Here is a 20,954-nt window from a genome sequence, read left to right as displayed (position 1 = left end):
CCAATACAACCCATCGTAAAATGTTACGGAAAACCCCAAACCAACTTTTTGGCCAACTCATAGTTTGATCCTCGGAGAGGCCTTGGGGTCGGGGCTGTGAGGAAGTGGGTCCCAGGAGGGGCCCTGGGAAAGGGGTCCTGGCGAAGGCAGTGCCCAGTGGCTGTGCAGACCCTCAGACACCAATGCCCATCACCACCACGCAAGCCTGTCCTGACCGTCTGACACCTGTGGTCGCCAGCTCATCATAAGGAAAGGCCTCCTTTCTGTACAGGCCCAGGTGAAGGTCCACTTATTACAAGGCCACTAACGAGGTGAAAACCCAGGGCGTTTTACTCCCCGCTCTTTACAGCAAGTCAGCCACACCCCGGGACTTCCCAGGTGGGCACCCCCTTCAGGGAGGCGGGGCCGCCCTCAGAGCTGAGTCAGTTCCCATCCAGAGCTTTTGCATCAGCACCTTTCAACATCAGCTGCTTTCTTCTCCAAATGAAGTGCTTCTTGGAAGACACTTCCACTTTCTTGGGAATCGTTTCAGGAAAACTTTGGATCGAAGAGCCAGGAATGAGCCAGGCATGAGCCAGGCAGGTCCGTTTTCCAGTCGCCCTGACCTGAGCTTCTGTGGGCATCGGGGTCCCCGTGCCGCTGGCCACCCGCCCACCTCCTGGCTCCTGCCCAGACACGCGGGACAGGAAAGCATCAGCCGCGGCCCGGCTTCCGCCCGGGCTGTGGTGCTGTCCCTCAGCATCGCCCCCGCTCCCTCATCTGGAAAGGGACACTTGGCATTCTCCGCGAGGCATTTTAATGCTAATTTGTTGAGTCCGAAAAGAGGAGCCCAAACAGATGTGGTCCATTTGGCAGGGATGTAGTGCATTTGTTAGTCGGTGCGAAAGGCTCCCTGGCAGGATATTAAATATTACCCCGGCTATTCACGAACACTTCATATTTCAAGAAAGGAAGGGAGGCTAAGGCTGCGTCCTATAAATCAGCCTTTCAAAGAGGCAGAAAGAGGCAAACATTTGATAAATCTACGTCGTCGTGCTCAGAGATCAAAGGCGCTAACGTCTGTACTCCTGCACCCGGCGATCCGGCAGCAGCTCTGACACACCGAGGCTGGGCGGGCTGGGGAGGAAACGCTTAGCCAGTTGTGATCTGTGATCAGCCGGGTCTCGGGAGAGGTAGGAGGGTGTCACGGCTGAGTTCTGGGCTGGTGGCGGTGGGAGAGGACGAGGGCCACCCCCTTCAGCCTCCACGGTCCCGCTGCTCCCCGAGGCCACTTCACTTCGAGACAAACGTGACCAGGGATAGACCCGCAGCCCTCGGCATCGAAAAGGTGAAACTACATTGGCCGTTGGGCACAGCAGGAGGCCAGGTGGCCAGCCCCTCTGCAGAGGGTCCCAAGCCAGCCCGGGGCTCCCTGGGTCTCAGGCTGCGCGAGCCACCCCAGCTCCCCGGGCCTCTCCCGCAGCCCCATCCCTCTCCTTACACTTGCAGCCACTTTGCCTTCCCCCAGCTTCTGCTTTACACAGAGGTACCATTGAGGGCCCCAAGGATGTGGTCCAGAAGCCCTGACCCTGGTGCCCGTATGGACAAACGGGCAGTAAGTGCAGACGGGTGGTCGCCTTCCTCCAAACACTGGGGGTTAGAGTTGAGCTACTTGGCTCCTCTTCTTCAAGAGCACAGGCCAGTGCCCACCACCCGGTGTATGACTATCGCCCGTGATCTAGATGTACCAGGTGGCCACTAGGATTTTCCCACCTAGGTACCTGGGGCCTTACATGGTCCCCTCAATGACTGTCGCTCCTGATTCGCGGGTGGATGGGGCTGGAAGGTTGGCTCCAGCTCCGGGAGACTTAAAGGAAGCAGGAGGACCTTAAAGTGCCAACAGCGGCTCTTGAGCTGCGGGAAGGTGAGCAGTCTTAGCAGACACGGACAGAACTCTTTTCCTCTTTTTGGATGACACGGGTCACAGCTCCCATGGTTACATTCTAGGTCTTAGAGTTACTCATCCTCAGCACTACTGACATGCGGGGCCAAATCCTTCTTTGTTGGGAGTTGGGGGAGGGGGACGTCCTGTAAAATCACAGAATTTCATCAGCATCTCTGGCCTCCCCCCACTAGATGCCGGTAGCATCTCCCAGTGGTGAAATCCAGAAATGTTCCCACCCATTGCCAGGGGCCCCTGGGGAACAAAAGCACCCCCCAGTGAGAACCACTGTCTTGGAATTACTCTCAAATACCCACAGATGAAAAATCTATGTAGTCGACACCCTGTTATTTTCTCTCTCAAGCCGAACGTTCACCTTTATTCCTTTAATGGCACCCTGACCCCCTGTGCAAGAACCCCCTCTTCTGCTCTCGGCCCACAGGGTTTGGATGGGGCTGACTCCAACCAGGTACCACGGGTGACACGTTACGTGGGCTTGAGCAATTCGCGTACAGCATCCTTTTGGCCACAGTGTTCTGCTCAGGACTGGCCATGTGGTCCAACTCATAACCTTGAGAGTCAGGTCTAGGACTTTGAACTGTTGGACTTGCACTTATGAGGAAATAAGCCTGGAATTACTCGCTGCCGTCTTGTCACCCCGAGAGAGGCCTCTCTGAGAAAGTGGCCACCGCAGATAAGAGCAGAGCAGAGAGCAGGGAGAGGCCGGCTCCTGGCGGTACTGCCTGAGCCCGAGTGCCCCGGTGCCCGATGCTAGGTGTCTCCCCTGGGCTTCCTACTTACATGAGCCCATCGATTCATTGTGGGCTTGAGCCGTTTTGTGCTGTGTTTTCTCTCATTGGCAAAGAACCCTGGCTGCTGTGTTTGATGAGGTCTGATCTGCTTGCAAACTGTCATCCTGCCTCCCCTTCCCAATATCTACAGCATTTCTCTGCGTGAGGCTTATAGACTACCTGGAAGATCGCACTTCTCTCTTTGCTGGTCTCCCCACCTTTAGGCAATTCTCGAGGATGCTGGGGCTTGAAGGACAAGGATGAGGACCTGGAGAGGAGTGCTCATAGAGGAAGTGGGACCCTCTCCCTCTGGGGCCAGAGAGTAGGGTGAACCAATGGGTAAAGAAGCAGGTGGTGTGATGGTTAATTTTTTGTGTGGTTTTTGTTTTTGTGTCTGTTTGTAATTGAAGTATAGTTGATTTGCAGTGTTGTGTTAGTTTCAGGTGCACAGCAAAGTGATTCAGTTATGCATACATATTCTTTTTCAGATTCGTTTCCATTGTAGGTTACTACAAGATTTTGAGTATAGTTCCCTGTGCTGTACAGTAGGCCTTTGTTGTTTATTTTATATACAGTAGTCTGTATCTGTTAATCCCAAATTCCAAATTTATCCCTCCCCCCCACCTCCACCCCTCCCCCCACCCCATGTGATGGTTAATTTTACGTGTCAACTTGGCTAGGCCACGGGGGGCCCAGGTACCTGGTTGGACATTGTTCTGGGTGTGTCTGTGCGGGTGTTTGGGGATGAGATGAATCTCTGAGTCAGTAGACTGAGTTACGCAGCTTGACCTCCCCAGTGCAGGCGACCCCGTCCAGTCCGTGGAAGGCGGGAACGGACCACAGAGGTGGGGGAAGGGAAGACTTGCCCTCAGCCCACTGTCCTTGACCTGGAGCAGTTCCGGACTTCAGACCCGGACGTGGACTGGACCGTGTCAGCGGCTCTCCTGGCTCAGCAGCTTGCCGACTACGGGTCTTGGGACTTTGTCTCCACAGCTGCTGGAGCCAATTCCTTACCAACCAGCCGATCCATCCATCCTGTGGATTCTGTTCCCCTGGAGACCCCAGGCTCATCTGGATGGGCTTTGGCAGAACAAACGTGTGAGGGGGAAAGCTCTGCCCACACTGACTCGAGCTTGCTCTCTCTCACTTGTCTACGGGGGCCGCCCTGTTCATCAGCCTTTATCGCCTCACTGGGAACAGCTCCTAGCAGTTTAGAAAGTTTCATTGAGTTGAGTAGGGCATGTAGACACGAGGCTTTAAAGAATTTTAATAGAATCTTTATGTAGTTGTGAATGACTTGGTAACTTCTGGGTGTGTTTTGGGGTGGGGGGAGGCACCTTTTATATCTTTATATCATATCTACATGTGACCAGAACTGCCCAGACAGACGTGTCCTAGGCTGAAATATAAAACAAACATATTTATATGTCAATTTTATAGACTCTCCCCAAAGCACCGTCTTTATTTGTGGGTTTTGGGCGGCCAGCTAGCATTCGATTTAGAAAGACTGATGGTTACTCATAAAACCCGGCATGGTGTCCTATGTCTAGGGCAGTAAGATTAAGGCATTTTGAGGCTCCTGTAAGAGGTAAGGCCCCTGCCACCTAGAAAATGAGCAAATGCCTGCACAATTTTGCGAACAGTTTCAGAGGGTCCATAGATCTCCCTGGTCTCTAACATGGGGAGGTGGCTCTTAGACTTTTCCCTCACTCTGCTCAGGTGTCTTAGTTACGCTGACACGTCTTATCTCAGGCCGACTGCTTCAGAGATTTCAAAGAGTGTGTATATCCATTCCGTCCACACACCGATGGAGAAATCACGCATTCAGGAGGCAGGCAGACCTGACTTTGAACTCGGGTCTGCCCCTGGGCGCTGTGGCTGCGGGGGTGCGTTCCCGCCTCTGTGATCTCCCATCTGTAATGTGGTACCATTCCTGCCATTTCAGAAACTGGGGTGGCGGGGGTGGGGGGTGAGGGTGGGGGAGGGGCAGGACTGGAGTAAATAATCCCCCTGCTTTGCTCTGTGCGGAGCTGCCCCGCTGCACTGTGTGACAAGTGATGTTCCCGAATCGCCCAGTTGTTCTGGCCTCAGGCAGACACAGCAGAGCGTCTGCCCGCGTCCTCCTTCCCGTCACCCACTCCTCGCAGGTCCTTTCTGTTTCCGTTTCGACGCTGAGTTCATCTTCACACGACAGTGCCTCCTCAAGGGGACCCCAGTCTTCTACTCACCCTGCTTCCTCCTCACAGCTGTACCGGGCATTCAGCACGGCGTATTCCTGTCCTTGTTTTTCAGGGGTGAGCATTTACCGTTCATGGCGTCAGACAGCCTCTGCTACAGAGCTTGGTTATGGAGTTGAACCCTGGTCCATCCCACTTTCCTCTCCTCTACGTTCTCCTGGTCCCTCCCTCCTGCAGGACCCGTGACTTGGGCCCTGGTCAGCCCAGGCTTCTTCCCCACTTGTGTGAGCTTCCCAGGGCTGCTGTAATGAATTGCCACACACTGGGGCGGGGGGTGGGGGCTTGAAAACAACAGAAATGTGCTTTCTCGGGGTTCTGAAGGTCTGAAGATCTGAAGTTGGTATCACTGGGCTGGAATCAAGGTGTGGACAGGAGGAACCTCCCTCTGAATCTTCCTCACCTCCTCCAGCTTCTGGTGGCTGCGGGCGTCCGGACCATCTCACTCCAGTCTCCGCCTCCTGTGGCACCCTGCCCCCTCCTGTGTGTGTGTGTGTGTGAGAATTCCTGTCCCCCCCCCATAGAAGGACATGTCCATCCTTAGCCAGAGCCCGCCCGGATCACCCAGGTGAGCCTGCATCTCAGCATCCTTAAGCTCATCACATCTTTTGCTGTGTGAGAGTCACGGGTTCTGGGGATCAGGGCCTGATATCTTTGGGGCACATTTTTCAATGTTATTATCAGCACCTAAAACTCCAGCCATTCGTCTGTTCAATTCTTGCCAGGTAACCCCTGCCAACAGCCCCTTCCCACCGGAGCTCGGCTTCCTCCTCTTGAGACCACCTCAACCCTGTGTTTATCCCTCTCTTTCTCTTCGCATCCCCTGCCGTCACCTGCGTGGACAACAGCATCCGTTTATAAGGAACCGGTGACTCACTTCGGTCTGACGGCCCTCAGCCTCCCCCGGCCTGAGCTCCAGCCTCACTCCCCGCCTCCGCCCGCGAGCAGACCGGCGTCCTGAGGTCCCCGTGCCCTGCACGGGAGCCTGCAGGAGGAGGTCCCTGTCCCCTGCACAGTGGCTCACCTCAAGTCTCCCCAGCGGCCTCTTCCTTTCCCAGTCTTTTAGTGAGCAGCCTATCAGTGTATTCGTCAACACGCGTTTCCTGGAGCCGCTGTAACAAATGACCACAAACTCGGTGGCTTAAAGCAGCCAAGTTCATTCTCTCACAGTCCTGGCGATCATGGCATGCGTGGGCCTCACTGGCTCCGGAGCTCCTGGTGGAGGACGCGACCCTGGCCGCCTCCAGCTCCTGGGGGCCCATCGGCTCGTGGCAGCAAAACTCCAGGTTCTGCCTCCGTCTTCACATGGCCTCTCCTCTGTGTCCTCCACTTCTCTTCTAAGGACACTTGTCATTGGATGTAGGGTCCACCCTGATCCAAGATGATCTCAACTGAGGGTGCTTACCTTAATTACATCTGTAGAGACCCTTTTTCCAAATAAAGTTACATTCACAGATTCTGGGTGGACATTCCTTTTGGGAGACCACCATTCAGACCCCTGCACCTCTCCAACTTCAAATCTGAAAAACACAGCACACTGCAGGGCGAGGGAGCTGCTTGCTGCAGCCAACAAAAGGCCAGGTGACGCAGTCTGGAAGGCTGAGGAAGTAACTCCCAACGGATGGACCTTGACCAGTGGGGGTCAAGAGAAGGAGGAAACCCCCTCCAGTGGTAGATAAACCCCTATCCCATCCCGTGGGCCTCCTTCCACTCTTCTGAAGAAGGTAGTGGGAAAAAAAAAGATAAAAGAAAAGAAAAATAAGGAAGGCTGATGGGCCAGCCTGCCTGTCTCTTCCAAGCTCTTCTGTAAGTCACCGCCCACAAAGTGCTGCCTCTCCTCTCTCCTCCCCTGGCCTCACTTCCCGTGGCCACTGGTGTCTGTTGTTTGATGCACATGTGATTATAATTGTTATATCATCTTGATGAATTGACCCTTTTTTCAATATATAATGTCCTTCTTTGTCTCATAATGATTTTTAAATTTAAAGTCCATTTTCCCTGATGATAGTACATCACAGCCCTCTTTTGGTTTAACTATTTGCGTGGAATATCTTCATTCTTTCACTTTCAACCCATCTGTGTCTTTAGATCTAAAATGAGTCTCTTCTGGACAGTGTATCGTTGGATGATGTTTTCTTTATCCACTGTGTCAATGTCTGCCTTTTGAGGGTTTAATCCATTTACATTGTAATTACTGATGAGGAAGGACTTTGCTATTTTGCTAGTTGTATTCTGTATGTTTTACAGATTTTTTTTGTCCCTCATTTCCTCCATTACTACCTTCTTTTATGTTTAGATGATTTTTTTGTAGTGACACTTTGATTTCCTCCTCACTTCCTTTTGTGTATCTTCTACAGACCTTTTCTTCATGGTTACTATGAAACATTTAACATCTTACAGTTATAACAATCTAGTTTTAATTGCTATCAGCTTAACGTCCGTAGCACATACTCTGCTCTTACACAAGTCCTTACCCTCCTCTTTAATATTATTGTTGTTACAAATTACATCTTTATACACTGCATGTCTTTTATGCATTTGTCTTTTAAAACATGTAGAAAATAAAAATAACAGGAATACCCTTGCGTATATTTGCCATGTATTTATCAGAGATCTTTCTTTGTTTATCCAGCTTTAAGTGGCTCTCCAACATCCTTTCATTTCTACCTGAGAGTCCCTTTATCATTTTTTGTAGGGCAAGCCTGCATTCACCAAAACAAACTTTCTCTGGAATTACCCAATGGGATCTAATTGCTTGAATCATTACTTAGGTAGTATCTGTGTTTATACTCAGGAGTCCTTGAGGCCAAAGACAGATGGAAGGTCATGCAATGCTGCCTTCAAAGGTCAGCAGTTCCTTGCTGGATGGGGCAGAGGGCTCACCAAGGCCTCTTCCGCATCTGTGCTCCTATGGTGCCAGCTCTGTGCAGGCATCACTCAGGCTTCCTCGGTTCCTTTAGGAAATAACTATTTGTTTCCGAGCCACCCGATGGGAGGGTGGGGAAGGGGGAGAGATTCCTTGTGTACAGCTGTCTCCGTTTCCAACTGAATTCACTCTTTATATCCATGTATTAAATTAATCCGTCCTTTTCACTTTCATAATGAATAGATGCCTTTATAATATCTACGCTTCAAGCTATTAAGATGGTTCTGCAGATTGTGAGCTGTGTGACGGCATGGACTGCATTTCTGTTACCAGCACGGGGCCTAGCCAAAGGGGGAGCTCAGGAAAGGACAGAGAAATGAATCAGCTAAGGCTTTGAGCTAGTGAAAGATCCAGAAACTCACTTACTTTATAATCCAGGGGCTCTACAGCTGACCACAGACCGACATTACAAAGTATTTAAGTGGCCATTAGGAAAGCGATTCCTCTAATGCAATAACCCAACATGCTTAATTACTTTAATCACTTTGAGCAACAACAATTTGTTGGCCACTGACTATTAGTCGAGGATGGTGCCCGGCGCCAGGGCAGGGTTGGAGGCGGGTTTACACAAAGTGGCAGGGTTGGCATGCGGGTGGTGATATGTTCAAATAGGAGGACGCGAACCGTGCGCACGCGGTCCGGGCATCTCCCTAAGCGGGGCAGGACTGGGAGGCTCCTGTGTGGTGGGGAGGGGGCCATGGGCGACCAAGCTCTTCTGGCTCCTTTTGCTGCAATTAGATGACTTTCACTTTGTTGAAAATCAGTGTTCGTGTCTGTAAACAAGAGTCAGATGTCCTTTCCACTCAAACACTGTCATTTCCTCTTGGTCGCAGGAACTCTCTGGAAGGAACAGGGGTTCCTACAAGCCAGAGGTTGGCAGTTCGAGTTCCTCGGTCTGATCTACTTGTGTTTGGCTCAGATATTAATGACCCCCAAAGCTCTTTTTAAATTTTATTTCAAACGTGTAACTTGTAAAATCCCCTCCCATATAAAATGCAGGTAATTTCACATAAAAATCCAGTTTTCTAGCTTTGCTGGAAAAATCAGATCTGGCAACACCGACCTACTAGCCCAGAGTGGCGTCTGCAGTTTTCCTGTTTCCTCGGCCTCTCAGTCCTTTCTCACCTGGCCAGGCTTGGTCCAAACTGTCGGCCAAGTTTCAGGACAGGTATCTGAACAGGAGGCGTTCCAGTGATCCTCATGGGGGGTACGTGCACAGGGGTGGAGGATGGGAGAGTCCTTCCTAGCGGTTTAGATGAGAACATCTGAGTGTGTTTTCAGCCCCAGAGGTTCTGAAGTCACCCCCTCTCCACTTCTCATCTGAGAATCATGGGCCATCAGGAGCTACAGAAGAGAGGAGGGCACTGGGGCAGGGGAGAGGGGCGTGACGGTCATCTACTTATGTGTGATGAGGAGAGCAAGCATTGCTTGAATGCCAGCCCAAGCTTGGCACTGCTCTAAGCCCTGACAGCATTACCAACCCATTTTACAGATGGAAACTGAGGCACAGAGCCATTAGTAACTTTCCAAAGAGCTCTGGGATGGCAGGTGACAGAACCAGACAGTCTTGTCCAGAAAAAACAAGAGTTGAGAGCCACAGGTACACACAACTAAGAACCATGGAAAGTCTTTGAGTGGGAGAGTGACAGGCAGAAATTGGCATTGGCGAGCACAGTCAATAGAGGTGGGCAGAAGAGAGCCTGCAGGTTAAACACTCATCGAAGTGATGGTCAAAGCAGTTTCCACAAAGAGCCTTTACTCCAGGACAGCGTGTTACTTTCAACACACTGGTAACCTCCTTGGGACACATTCTTACGGAAACCAAGTAAGAGGCAGCTCTGGATTTTATAAACCAACCTCATTTTTAGGTAGAATCACCTTCGTGCTTTCGTGCCTTCCGGATGGAAATGGGGTTGAAAGCCTGAGGTTGGCCCCTGGAAGTTTGAGAGGTGGGCAGACCACTATGGAGACAAAGCCCATAGCTTCAGCATCATAACTAATTGTCATGGATGCCTGATGGAAGTCAGTGTCATTATTTTACACTCACACTCTTACTTCACAAAAAGTACCAGGCGTTCCCATTTCAAACGGGTTTCCCAAAAGCTCAAAGTTGAGAAATTCGTCAGGCGCTAATGGAAGTCAACAGGAAACCCATCTTCCTCGTGTGGCCAGTTTCTTGGATAATGCACTTAGCAAAGCCAGGGAGATGGGGGGGCGGCGTTTATGACGCCTGGAAACTCACTTCTCTGTTACTTCAGCCTGTTTGGCAACCGCTGGGAATTGGAAAAGAGGAATAGGTTACGAAGGTGATTTCCAGAGGGAGAAAGTGGAAAGTGGAAATGAAGGGTCAGAAATGAAAGAGAAGAAAGCGTCCATGGTGAGGTGGATGTGACATTAGCGTGAGACTAAAGGGTCAGGGGAGCAGAAATGGGAACCTCGGGAACCTGCAGCCTTTCGCTTGCAAAACGGAGCAATGGATAATGTGCATCTGCGTGTGTTAAAAGCAGGCTGGGGAACCTGGTGACGAGTCACAGACACAGGGTGACACACACCGGGCTGTAGGGACAATTCCGGGGTGAACGCGTCTCAGGGTTTGGAAGGGATCACAAGTTATATTTCAATGGCTTTGGTTGGAGAAAAATCCCTATGTGATTTCAGCCATCTGTGGCTGCTGGTCTGCTCAACACTGTGTGCAGCTACTTCCTCCCACTTTCAGAGGAATCAGTTTGACATGTCTGGGCATCGTATAGAGACCTTTGGGAGATACGTTATAAGAAGCACTGGTACCCCCAGACACCTCTGAAGATCTTCTCTTCGATTAAAACAGGATTCCTCTCTAGCCAGTAAGTAAGGAGAATCTGGTTCAAAGGCTGTCAGGCTGCCACCTGCTACTTCAAAAGCTCTTTCAATTCCCTGAGCGACTGACGGTAGGACATTCGCGCTCCTGGGTGTGGTTTCTACCCTTTTCTAGACGTGTTCTCTTTGCACGGAGGAAGAAGCAGTGTCTCTGAAGATGGGCTTCAGTACAGACCTGATTGGTGTTTGTCAGTCCTTATGGCTGTGATGGTGGAAATTGGGGAAAAAAGTCTCATTTTGATGGCTGAAAAATACAGATAGGTCAGGATTTTAAGACCATTGATAAGGAATCCGGAGTTGGGTTCTATTTTCAAAATTAAACGTTGAAGTGATTGGAAATTCCCCATCTGCGTTGCTGCAGATGACTCTGCCGTCCTACAAACAGGGCCTATAAACTATAAACAGGTTATCCTATAAAGTCTAAAATTACCCTAAAGCACACTAATTATTAGAGAAATGCAAATTTAAAAAAAAAAAAACAAAACACAGTGAGATCTCACCCAGTAGGATGGCTGCTATCAGAAAAAATAAAATAACAAGCATTGGCAAAGGTGTGGAGAAAGTGGGATGCTTGTGCCCTGCCGGTAGGAATGAAAAGTGGGGCAGCTGCCGTGGAAAACAGTGTGGCGGTTCCTGAAAAAGGGAAACACAGAATTACCATAGGACCCAGCGATTCCTCCTGTGGGTAGATAGCCAGAAGAACTGAAAGGCGGGTCTTGAAGAAATATGGGAACGGATAAACAAAATATGGTCTATACGATGAAATATTATTGATCCTTAAAAAGGAAGGAAATTCTGACATACGGTACAGCATGGATGACCCTTCAGGACATAATCTGAGTTAAATAAGCCAGACATAAGAGGGCAAGTACTGTATGATTCTGCTTAAATAGGAACCTAAAGTAGTCAAATTCACAGAAACAGAAAGTAGAATGGTGGTTGCCATGGGCTGGGGGAAGGGGAAGAGGAAGTTATTATTTAACCGGAACAGAGTTTTGGTTTTGCAAGATGAAAAGACTTCAGGAGACTGGCTGCATAGCAGTGTCAGTGTCCCTAATGCTACTGAAGTGTACATTTAGAAGTGGTTAAGAGGTAAAGCTTATGTTGTGTATATTTTATTGCAATTCAAAATAAAAACAGAACAAAACAAAAAAATACCTTAAGGCAATGGGTCTCAAACTCAGGCACACATCAGAAGCTACTTGGGGTGGGGGGGTCCTGTTACAAGGCAAACTACTGGGTCCCACCCGCAGAGTTTTTGGTTTCTTTTCTAACAAGTTTCCAAGTGATGCTACTGCTGCTGTCCAAGGACACACCTTGAGAACCACTGCTCCAAGGGTTCCATAAAGTGTATCTGTGTTTTCTTCCAAAACAATGGGAATTTGCTGAAATTTTCGCCAGTAACACATAGTACCTCTGTAGAAATAACCACATTCTCAATGAAGTGGAATTTACTTATTGCTACAATGTGTCAGGCATATTATTAGACACCTTATACACATTTTAATTCAATCCTTACAAACTAATTCACTTATTCAACATGTACACATTGAAAGCCGACCCAGGGCCCTATGCCAGGTGTGCGATGATAAACAAAGCAGGTGTGTTCCTAGCCAAGGGCATCAGGGTGTACACTGATGCAGTGACTAAACAAACAAAATGATGACCGTGGTTATAAATTACTGAAAGCACTGGGGAGAAGCAAAATGGAGCTGAGCTCCAAGAAGACCTACTTTGGATAAAATGATCAGACAAGGACTCTGAAGACCTGTGTTTGGCTATGAAAAGGGGCACAAAAAAAAAAAAAAAAAGTAGTAGTGTGTTTGGTTGCTGATTTGAACCATACCATAGAGAGGGAGAGATACAGGTCAGGTCAGATTCATGGGTGGCAAGCGTCCGGGATGCCCTTGGGACCAACACCTGGAGGAGGAGGAGGGGACAGGCTTGGGCAGAGGGAGATTCCAGCTGTGACCGGCCCCATGTCCTCTGCCAACCAGGCAGGAAGCTCTCAGAGATGCCTGGAGCTGGCTGGGACAGCCAGGCCTTTCCCCCTGGGCAGTCATTGGATGCCCACCCCCCTTGGGAAGGGGCGTGGCCTGCAGCCTCCGCAGGAACCCTCTGCAGTCTGGAGGTGCTGACAGCTGGAGCTGGGTGCTGACAGCACTCCAGCATCTGGGGCAGTGCGTCCTTCACTGATGGCGTCTGGGTGGCACGTCTGTGTCCACACAGAGGGACTGGTGTCAGGGGCAAGGAGATGGGAGGCGAGAGGTCTGAGGTCCAGAGCAGAACTGGGGGTCACTGTGTGTCAGGCTAGCCCGCAGCTTCCTCCACTGCAACAAGAGGGAAGAAGGAGGGGTCGAGAGGAGTGACATGGGTGCTCGAGTGTATGGACATCTGGTGGTGGGAAGACAATCCCATCAGCATCTATGTTCTCAAAGAGGCTTTGAGAAATGCTGGAGGAAGCAAAGGTGAGAAATGCTGTCTCAGGGGCTGGGGAAGTGGGCCTCTTGGGGACCCTCAGGGGAGCTGCAACCCATGTGCCTGTGGAAAGTTGTGGTGGGAAAGCTGAAGCCGGACCAGTCTTCTCTAAGGCACCATCTCCTCCAGCATCTCCACGGCTCAGGCCCAGAAGGCTGGAGGCAGGATTGGCCTGGGAGGATTTCCATGGCCAGGAGAGCTTAATGGAGGAAAAGGGGGCTGAAGGCTTCTGTAGGAGAGGAGCACAATGACACACAGTGGTTCTGAGGCTCAGAAGGGGTGTGTAACTTATTCAGAGTCACACAGTGCGCAAGTGGTTGGGAACCAGATTAGGGAAAGTAGTGCAGCCCTGGTGTATCAAAGTCAGGGTCCTGGCAGGAAAGATGTGACACACTCCCGCTGGGTAATGACCCAATTACTTACAAAGATGCCGGAGGGGAGAACACAGGGAGGGCACATGCTTTGTCTCCAGTAAGTGGAGGTGTCAACACCATCCTAGGCCCACAGAGGCCAAGTGGACAGCCTTTCTAGAACCTGGTGACAGCAGGGCTGTGTGGGAGGACTTCCCAACAGGAGCTATGTCTTGCAGGACAGGGAAGCCGCCAGCCTTTGATGACCGAGCGAGAGGGAGCCTGGGGCATAAGCACCTGTCCTGCAGTCTCCCCACCACACCCTGCCCCTTGGCGGCGGGCATGGGGAGGTCTGGGCCCAGAGCAGGGGGCCACGTGGGCGAGGGAGCCGCAATCAGCGCACGACCATGACTGCTCAGGACACCAGCCACCGAAGCAATCCGGGTACCAAGCTTCTTTTATCCATGAGACAAGAGCAGTCGTCCCTGTTCCGTGTTGTGCGGAGCGCTCCTCGTAGGCGGCCGCGCTCCTGCGACGTGGCGCTGCCCAGAGCCCCGGCCCCGGGCCGATGGGTCCAACTGCGGCCGGTGGGCACACTGTCCCCGAGGCGCACAGGAGCGCAGCCTGGGGGCCGAATTCCTCCCGGCGGAGCCCGCCGGCCACCCTCACAAGGGGTTTCTGATCCCGCGTCTGCTTGGCCAGCCGCAGCCTCTGGCCGGCAGCTCCCGGCGAGGAGAGGGGAGTCCGGGGCGCGCCGGGGCCTGGTCCCCTCCCCTGGGTGCTGGGGCGCTGCGCCCCCGCCCCCGTCGGAGCGTCTCCCTGAGGGCGGGCATCTGGGCGCCGCGGGGCGCAGGGCGGAGCGAGCCTGAAGCTGCCAACCTCGGGCCGCCTCGCTGGGGGCTGGAGGCTGGGGGTGGGGTGGGGGGGGCACACGAGTTCCGGTGGCGGGAACCGGGCTCCGGGCCACCGGCTCAGGCAGCCCAGGAAGGACGACCTCTGCGGCGACCCGCTGGGGTCCCGGCCCCCGGAGCCGGAGGGTCGGCGGGCGGAGCGGCAGGGGCTGGAGCCCGGAACCGGAGGACCTCCAGGCGGAAGAGATCGCAGGGACGTTTCGGCTCAAGTCCCCTGCTCTACCGAGGGGGCATTTTAGGGCCAGAGAGTGACCCGACTGGGGTCGTAGGCAGCAGGACCTGGGGGAAGAGGGACAGGAGGTGGCCCCGGGCGCGTTTCTGAGGGAGGGGGCTGCCTGCCTGCCGCGTTAGACCCTCCGGGGCCCTAGGGGCTCCGGTGAGCGCCGCAAACCAGCCGAAAGCCAACGCAAGCCTTCCAGGTGTGCTCACGTGCGACTCGCCCCTTTCTGGGTTTCCCGAGGGCAGAACTTCTGAACGAGTTTATGCACGGGAACCCTGTCTCCGGGTCTGCGTGGCCGCGTCTCGCCGACGGCCGGGATCGCGCGTGGGGGCCCCCGCACGGCCGAGCGATGGTTAAGGGCGGAGGCTCCAGCTGGGTCCGCGGGCAGCCTCGCCACCTGCGCCGCGCAGCTTGCCCTCGGGTTCCGCCGCCGCAGAGCCTGCCGCGGCCGCCGCGCCTGCGGGTTTCGGGGCGCGTCTCGGGGCTCCCGGGCGCAGCGGGAGGACCGGTCGAGTGGGAGGAAGGGCCAAAGCGCGGGGTCCCCGGCCAGGTCCGCTCCGCGGTCCGCCGGCCGCTGCTCAGGCAGGATGGCTGCGCGCATCAGGCGGCAGGCGCTGCCCAGTGCTCGGCGGTCGGCGCCCAAGGCGCTGGGGTGGCCTCGGCGGCGACTTGGCCCGGGGGCGCTGGGCCCTGCGGAACTCTGCGCTCAATTTCCTATGCCCGCGTCTTCACTCCACTCCCTCCTTCCCTTCACCCCGGGAAAAACAAGAGTCCTAAACATATCCGGCAGACTCGCTCACTGCTTATTCTTTTACATTGGACGTTGCGAACCCTCGGGACAGGGACCAGTTTTATCAGGGTTACCAAAATATTAAAAACAAAAAGAAAAACTATGACATTGACACCCAACCAGGCCTGAAGTTAGCCACGTGGGAGCTACAATTTCCTGAACACGAACACATCATAAACCACTATCCCCCTCCCCCCAAAGCCACAGAAGTCCACAAACTCAAAGCCCCCTCAGATGGGAGGCAGTGACTTCATTTCCCCCTGAAATAATGTGAATTTAAGAAACTCTTTGGAGATACTAACATTTTCCCTCTCCCTTTTCAAAAAAGAAAAAAGGAAAAAAAAATGTCCAGTTAAGCTAACGCTCAGAAATCTACTCTCAGGGTTTAGAAGTTAAAATTTATAATAAATTAATGTAATTACAAACTAAGCGTAGATAAGTCACTTCCGAAGGAGAGGGGGAAAGAGGGCTGGAAAGAAAATTTCCCTGCGAATATAAAAGGGGGAGGAAATCCTCTTCCTAAATTACTTCCCCTTCGGCCATTCCTTAAGAAAACGTCTTGGGCTTGAGAGTTGCCAGGAGGTCGCGCGGAGCACAGCGGGGCGCAGGGGCCGGGTGGGGGCCGCGGGGTCACCCGAACCCTCCCGGGTCGCCGCCCCCCCCCCACCCCGTCAGAGATGCTCATGGCCGACGGGCTTTCTCGGTGTGCTCCCGATGGCGGGGAACCGGACTCGGGACTAGGGACACGTCCTCGGGAGGGGACAGCACGGCTAGGGGACCGGGGCTTGGTGGTTCCGCCGCCCGCGCGCGCGGACAGGGAGGGCAGCGGGGCCCGCGCTCAGCCGGGGGCTTCGCGGGGGTCGGGATCGGAAGGAACGTCCTGTCCCAGAACCGCGCGGGGCCGGGCGTGGGAGGCGCGCTGGTCCCTCCGGGGCCGGGTCGCCGGCATCCAGAACTTCCTGAGTGCCACCGGGGTAAACTGGGGCTTCTCACCGGAATGCAGGGCACGAACGCAGCCCAGCACGGCCCCCGCCCCGCCCGGCGCGTCACTTTGCGGAGGAAAACCCAGGAACGAGGCTTGGAGTGGACTTTAAGTGCAACTCAGGGATCGATTTGCTCCGAGCTGACATCTGACTTCAAACAAACAAACACTAATAACTCGTGTAACAGGTCAGCAAACCAAACCTCCTCCTAAGTGAAGGCGAATGTTGGCTTTGATATTTATTCATGGGAAGGGAAGATAACTTTTTCTTCTCCTAACGTCCCCAGCAACCTCATATCCGGACAAAAGTTTCCACACGTGACTTTCACACTCACTTTTCGACCAGGAGACTGTCCCTCAGCCTTTAACTCCCTGTTAACTTCCCCCTTCTTTCTCCGGACTTTTCTTTCCTCTGCACTTCGGGAAGCGAGGGAAGAATTTTTCCTGAGGATAGTTTACACCGACCTCAGTTCACCGGCAGCCCGAGAGAGATCAACTCCGGCAAAGAATAAGAAGGAAAGACTTTAAAAAGAAAGAAAGAAAAAAAAAAAAAAACCAGAAAACTTTGACAGCGATTTCCACTTAAACTTCCTAAACCGGTGCCAGCCCTGGAAGGGCCCCCCTCCGATTCCGGCCGTGGGGTGGGCGGGCATCTCCGGCCTGAGTCTGGCTCCTCCACCCCCTCCCTATTTCTGACACAAGCACACACCACGATCCCGCCCGCGAAACATCCGGATGGGGACTCGCGTCCCCACACGTGGGCAACCGCGGCCAAGACTGGCTCCCGGGCAGTGAGCGCGGAAGTGCGCGCGGGAGCCAGGGCGCCGCGCTCCGAGGGTCGCAGCCCTGCCCGCGCTGGGTCCCTCCAGCATCCTTCCTCCCAGCTGCTCCTGTCACCAGCGCGCGGCTCCGCCCCTCGGAGCCCGCCCCTTGCCTCTCAGCCAGTAGCAACCCCCGACTGCTCTCCACCGCCCCGGACCCTTTCCACACCCCCACGTTCCGGGAGCCGGTTGGCTGCCGAATCCTCGGCGGGGCGGCTGGCTTTGCACGGGGCTCCGGGGCCCTGGTAGGAGGAGCGACCTGTCACTCCCGGTGGCCGGGCCGCCCACCCCGCCTGGGTCCGCGGCTCTCTTGCTGCGCAGTCCTCCTTCGCGGCCTCCGCGGGGAAGCGCCGGGGCTGCGCGCAGGGCTCGGCTCGCAGGACCGCGGCGAGGCAGCCCCGGCGAGCGGCGCGCGCCGTGCGGAGGGGCCAGGGCGCGGGGGCGCGGCGTCGCAGCCCCCGCCCGGACCCGCGGTGGCCGCCACCCGACTTTGGCTGCAATCGCGGCCCCTCCGGGCAATATGTCAAAAGCCGCCGCCGCTACAGCTGCCGCCGCCGCCACCCGGGGAAGCGCCGCCGCCGCCGCAGCAGCAGCAGCAGAGGCGGCGGCCGCGGGCGCGCGGGGGCACTGAGCCCAGCACCCGGCGTCCAGGCAGCGCTCCCCGCGCCCCCCGCTCCGGCGGGCCCCGCGCCATGTGCTGAGCCATGCCCCTCGCCGCGCCCGCGGGCAGCGCATGGGGCAGCGCCTGAGCGGCGGCCGCTCCTGCCTCGATGTCCCCGGCCGGCTCCTGCCGCAGCCGCCGCCGCCCCCGCCGCCGGTGAGGAGGAAGCTGGCGCTGCTCTTCGCCATGCTCTGCGTCTGGCTCTACATGCTCCTGTACTCGTGCGCCGGCTCGTGCGCCGCCGCGCCCGGGCTGCTGCTGCTGGGCTCGGGGTCCCGCGCCGCCCCCGCCCCGCCCGCCCCGGCCTCGGGTGCCGACGGGCCTCCCCCGAGGCGGCCGTTCCCGCCGGCGCCAGCCCCCCGGTCGGCTGCCGGCAGCGAGACGGCCGGGGGCGCCGCGAGCCAGGAGGAGCGGGGTCGCGAGGCGCCGGACGCCCCCAGCCCCATCTCCAGCGTCTTCAGTGGGTCCGGGAGCAAGCAGCTGCCGCAGGCCATCATCATTGGCGTGAAGAAGGGCGGCACGCGGGCGCTGCTCGAGTTCCTGCGCGTGCACCCCGACGTGCGCGCCGTGGGCGCCGAGCCCCACTTCTTCGACCGCAGCTACCACAAGGGCCTCGCCTGGTACCGGTGAGTCTCCCGGGCAGGGCCAGGGCCGGGGCCGCCAGCCGCGATGCCGACAGGGACAGGAGGGAGACGTGGCATGCGCTGGGGGAGTGACGGGGGTCCAGCTGCGGACCACGGGGCCCGGGAGGGGCCGAGCAGCGACCGCGCGGTGCTGGCCCGCAGCGCGGGAAGGGGTGCTCTGGGCGCCGCTCCGCCGCAGCCCGGAGGAACTTCCCGAGGAGCGCTGGCGGCCCAGCGGCCTACGGTGCCCTGGCATTAATCGGGCGACCTCTGCTCAGAGAAGGGGGGCAGCGACTGGGACGGTGCTCAGGGAAGCGCGCAACCTTCCCGCTGTGGCCGCGTCCCAAACGAATCCAGCCAGCGTCGCCCTTAGGTTAGTTTTTCCTCTCGGATCCGGGACGGGTCTGCGCCCCGCCGGCCGCCGGCTCCGCCCCAGACCGACTTCCAGAGCAGCTTCTGCTGCCCAGATGGGGATGGGGTGCGAGCGACGCCGTCCTGCGGAGGCCGCGGGGAGTCCGTTCGCTTTCCGAAGGGGGTCCGGCCGGCTCGCGCGCGGCCGGGCAGCGGGGCTCGGGAGGCTGAGCCCGCGGGCGGCGGGCGGCGGGCGGCGGGCGGCGCGTGGAGCGGTGCTGGTCCCTGTCGGGCAGAGGCGCGCACTGCAGCGCGAGGGAGGCTTCCCGGCTCCCGGGGCTCGGCCCGCGCGTTTCCGCCTCCCGGGCCGGGATGCTGAGAGAGCCGGGGCAGGGACGCGTGTCTCCGCCGGCCCTTGGCACGTCGGGGTGCAAAGAATATCCGGGGCCCATAGGTTGAGAAATGCGGGTTGCCCGGAAGTCGGGGCTTCTGGAAACTCGATTATCGGGTCGGGTTGCGGGTCTGGTTCCAAAGGGACAGCGGCCCCCGGGGTCACAATCACGACCCCGGCCCAAGGCTTCCCGCAGCCTTTGGGGTGAGCGGTTTGGTTGATGGAGTTTCCGGTGAGGCGCGGGGTGGACACGCGGTCCAGACTCGGGCCTCGGGAAATCTCGGCGCCAACCAGGGGCCAGGCCACCGGCCCCCACCCCTTCTCCCGGGTCACCACCTCCGACCCCCACTGGCGTGACTCCCTCGAGCCCCCGGCACCCCTCCAGGCCCAATTAGCCTCCAAGAGGCTGGAGACTTAGGAAAACAAAAGGGGAGAGTGGAACCAAACCCCATTCTCTGCCCCCATCCCCTCTTTGGGGACCGGGAGAGCTTGGAGGATAAAAGGGGGCTGACCGAGCGGATTAAAACCGCTCTCTTCCCAGCCTCGCCCTCCCCCCTCCCTTTTGTCCTAATGTTTTATTATTGTCAGGAGTTGCCCCAGCCTCGGGGTTTAGCCAGCCGTGACAGTCAGCCTTCCCACCGTCCCCGGGCCCTGGACACCGGTTGTTGCGAATGGGGGCTCTGGAGCCCGCCGCCCGGGCCCCCGTCCCGGCGCTGGCAGCTCGCGGGTCCCGCAGGCCTCAGTGCTCTCACCGGCGCAATGGGCGGCCGGGTTGCCGGCCGCGCGGAGGAGCGATTGCGCCGGCGCAGTCAGGTGCCTGGCAGGCAGATGGGGGCCTAATTGCCAGCTATTGTCATCGATCGTATTGTTGTCATTATTTCTGCCACCACCGCTCCTCCTCCCCCTGGGATGACGATGCCGGGGGCCGGGACGGCAGGCTGTGACTAGCGCCCTTCCAAGTAGAACCCACCCGAGGCCAGAGGCAGCCCGGGATTTTCTGAGATCAGACGCATAGGGGGCCCGGCTGGGAGGAACTGGCAGGAAAAGAACTGATTCCTTAATGTCGGGCGGTTCTCGAAGCACCTGGGGCAGGCAGTGGAAATCCCCCAGGAAGATTCGCCCAGTCTCTTAGGCGGCCGCCCTCCACCTGCCACGTTCCTTTTGATTGATTCAAAAGCGCTGAATAGAGGACGAAGTCGCCCTGGAAAGGCCGGCCGCGCGCCTGCCGCGGGGAGCGCAGCCCGGGAGCTTCGGGCGGGCGGGCGGGACGGGCGCCCGGGGCCGCTAGTATCGCGGCCCACGGGTCGGCAGGGCTTGGGGGGCGCGAGGGGCTTGGTCGGCACGGGAGCCGGGAAGTGCAGCCTTCTCTCGAGCCACCAACCTACGCTGATGAGCCGGACCGTCCGGGCCTGGAGGCCCGGGGTTGGCGGCGGTGACCCCGCGGAGCGCGCGGCGAGAGGAGCGAACTGCAAATGCAGCAGCTCGCCCCGAAAGCTGCGATCTGGGGCTGCTCTAGCAGCGCCGGGCGTGGCCGCAGGGTTAGTGGATTTTTGGTTTTTTAAGGAAAAAATAAAAATAATCTTTTCAATGCCATCTGCTTAATTACAACTTTTAAATTAATTTAGAATATTCTGGATGTCTGCGCAAA

At 56.2% G+C, this 20,954-nt stretch overlaps 1 protein-coding gene across 1 annotated transcript in view; it reads left to right on the top strand.

The window, feature by feature from the left end:
- The first annotated feature begins 18,013 nt into the window (after positions 1-18,013).
- LOC130840317 (heparan sulfate glucosamine 3-O-sulfotransferase 3B1) overlaps positions 18,014-20,954 on the top strand; it is a 38,031-nt gene continuing 35,090 nt past the window's right edge. The window contains exon 1 of the mRNA XM_057715697.1: positions 18,014-18,567. Within this exon, the coding sequence (XP_057571680.1) occupies positions 18,014-18,567 (554 nt within the window). The remainder of the gene's footprint in view (positions 18,568-20,954) is intronic.

The sequence above is a fragment of the Hippopotamus amphibius genome, chromosome 17 (assembly GCF_030028045.1).
Source record: "Hippopotamus amphibius kiboko isolate mHipAmp2 chromosome 17, mHipAmp2.hap2, whole genome shotgun sequence".
In the NCBI taxonomy this organism is placed as follows: Eukaryota; Metazoa; Chordata; class Mammalia; order Artiodactyla; family Hippopotamidae; genus Hippopotamus; species Hippopotamus amphibius.
The sequence above is the reverse complement of the archived record's forward strand: the minus strand, read 5'-3'. Positions and strand labels throughout refer to the sequence as shown.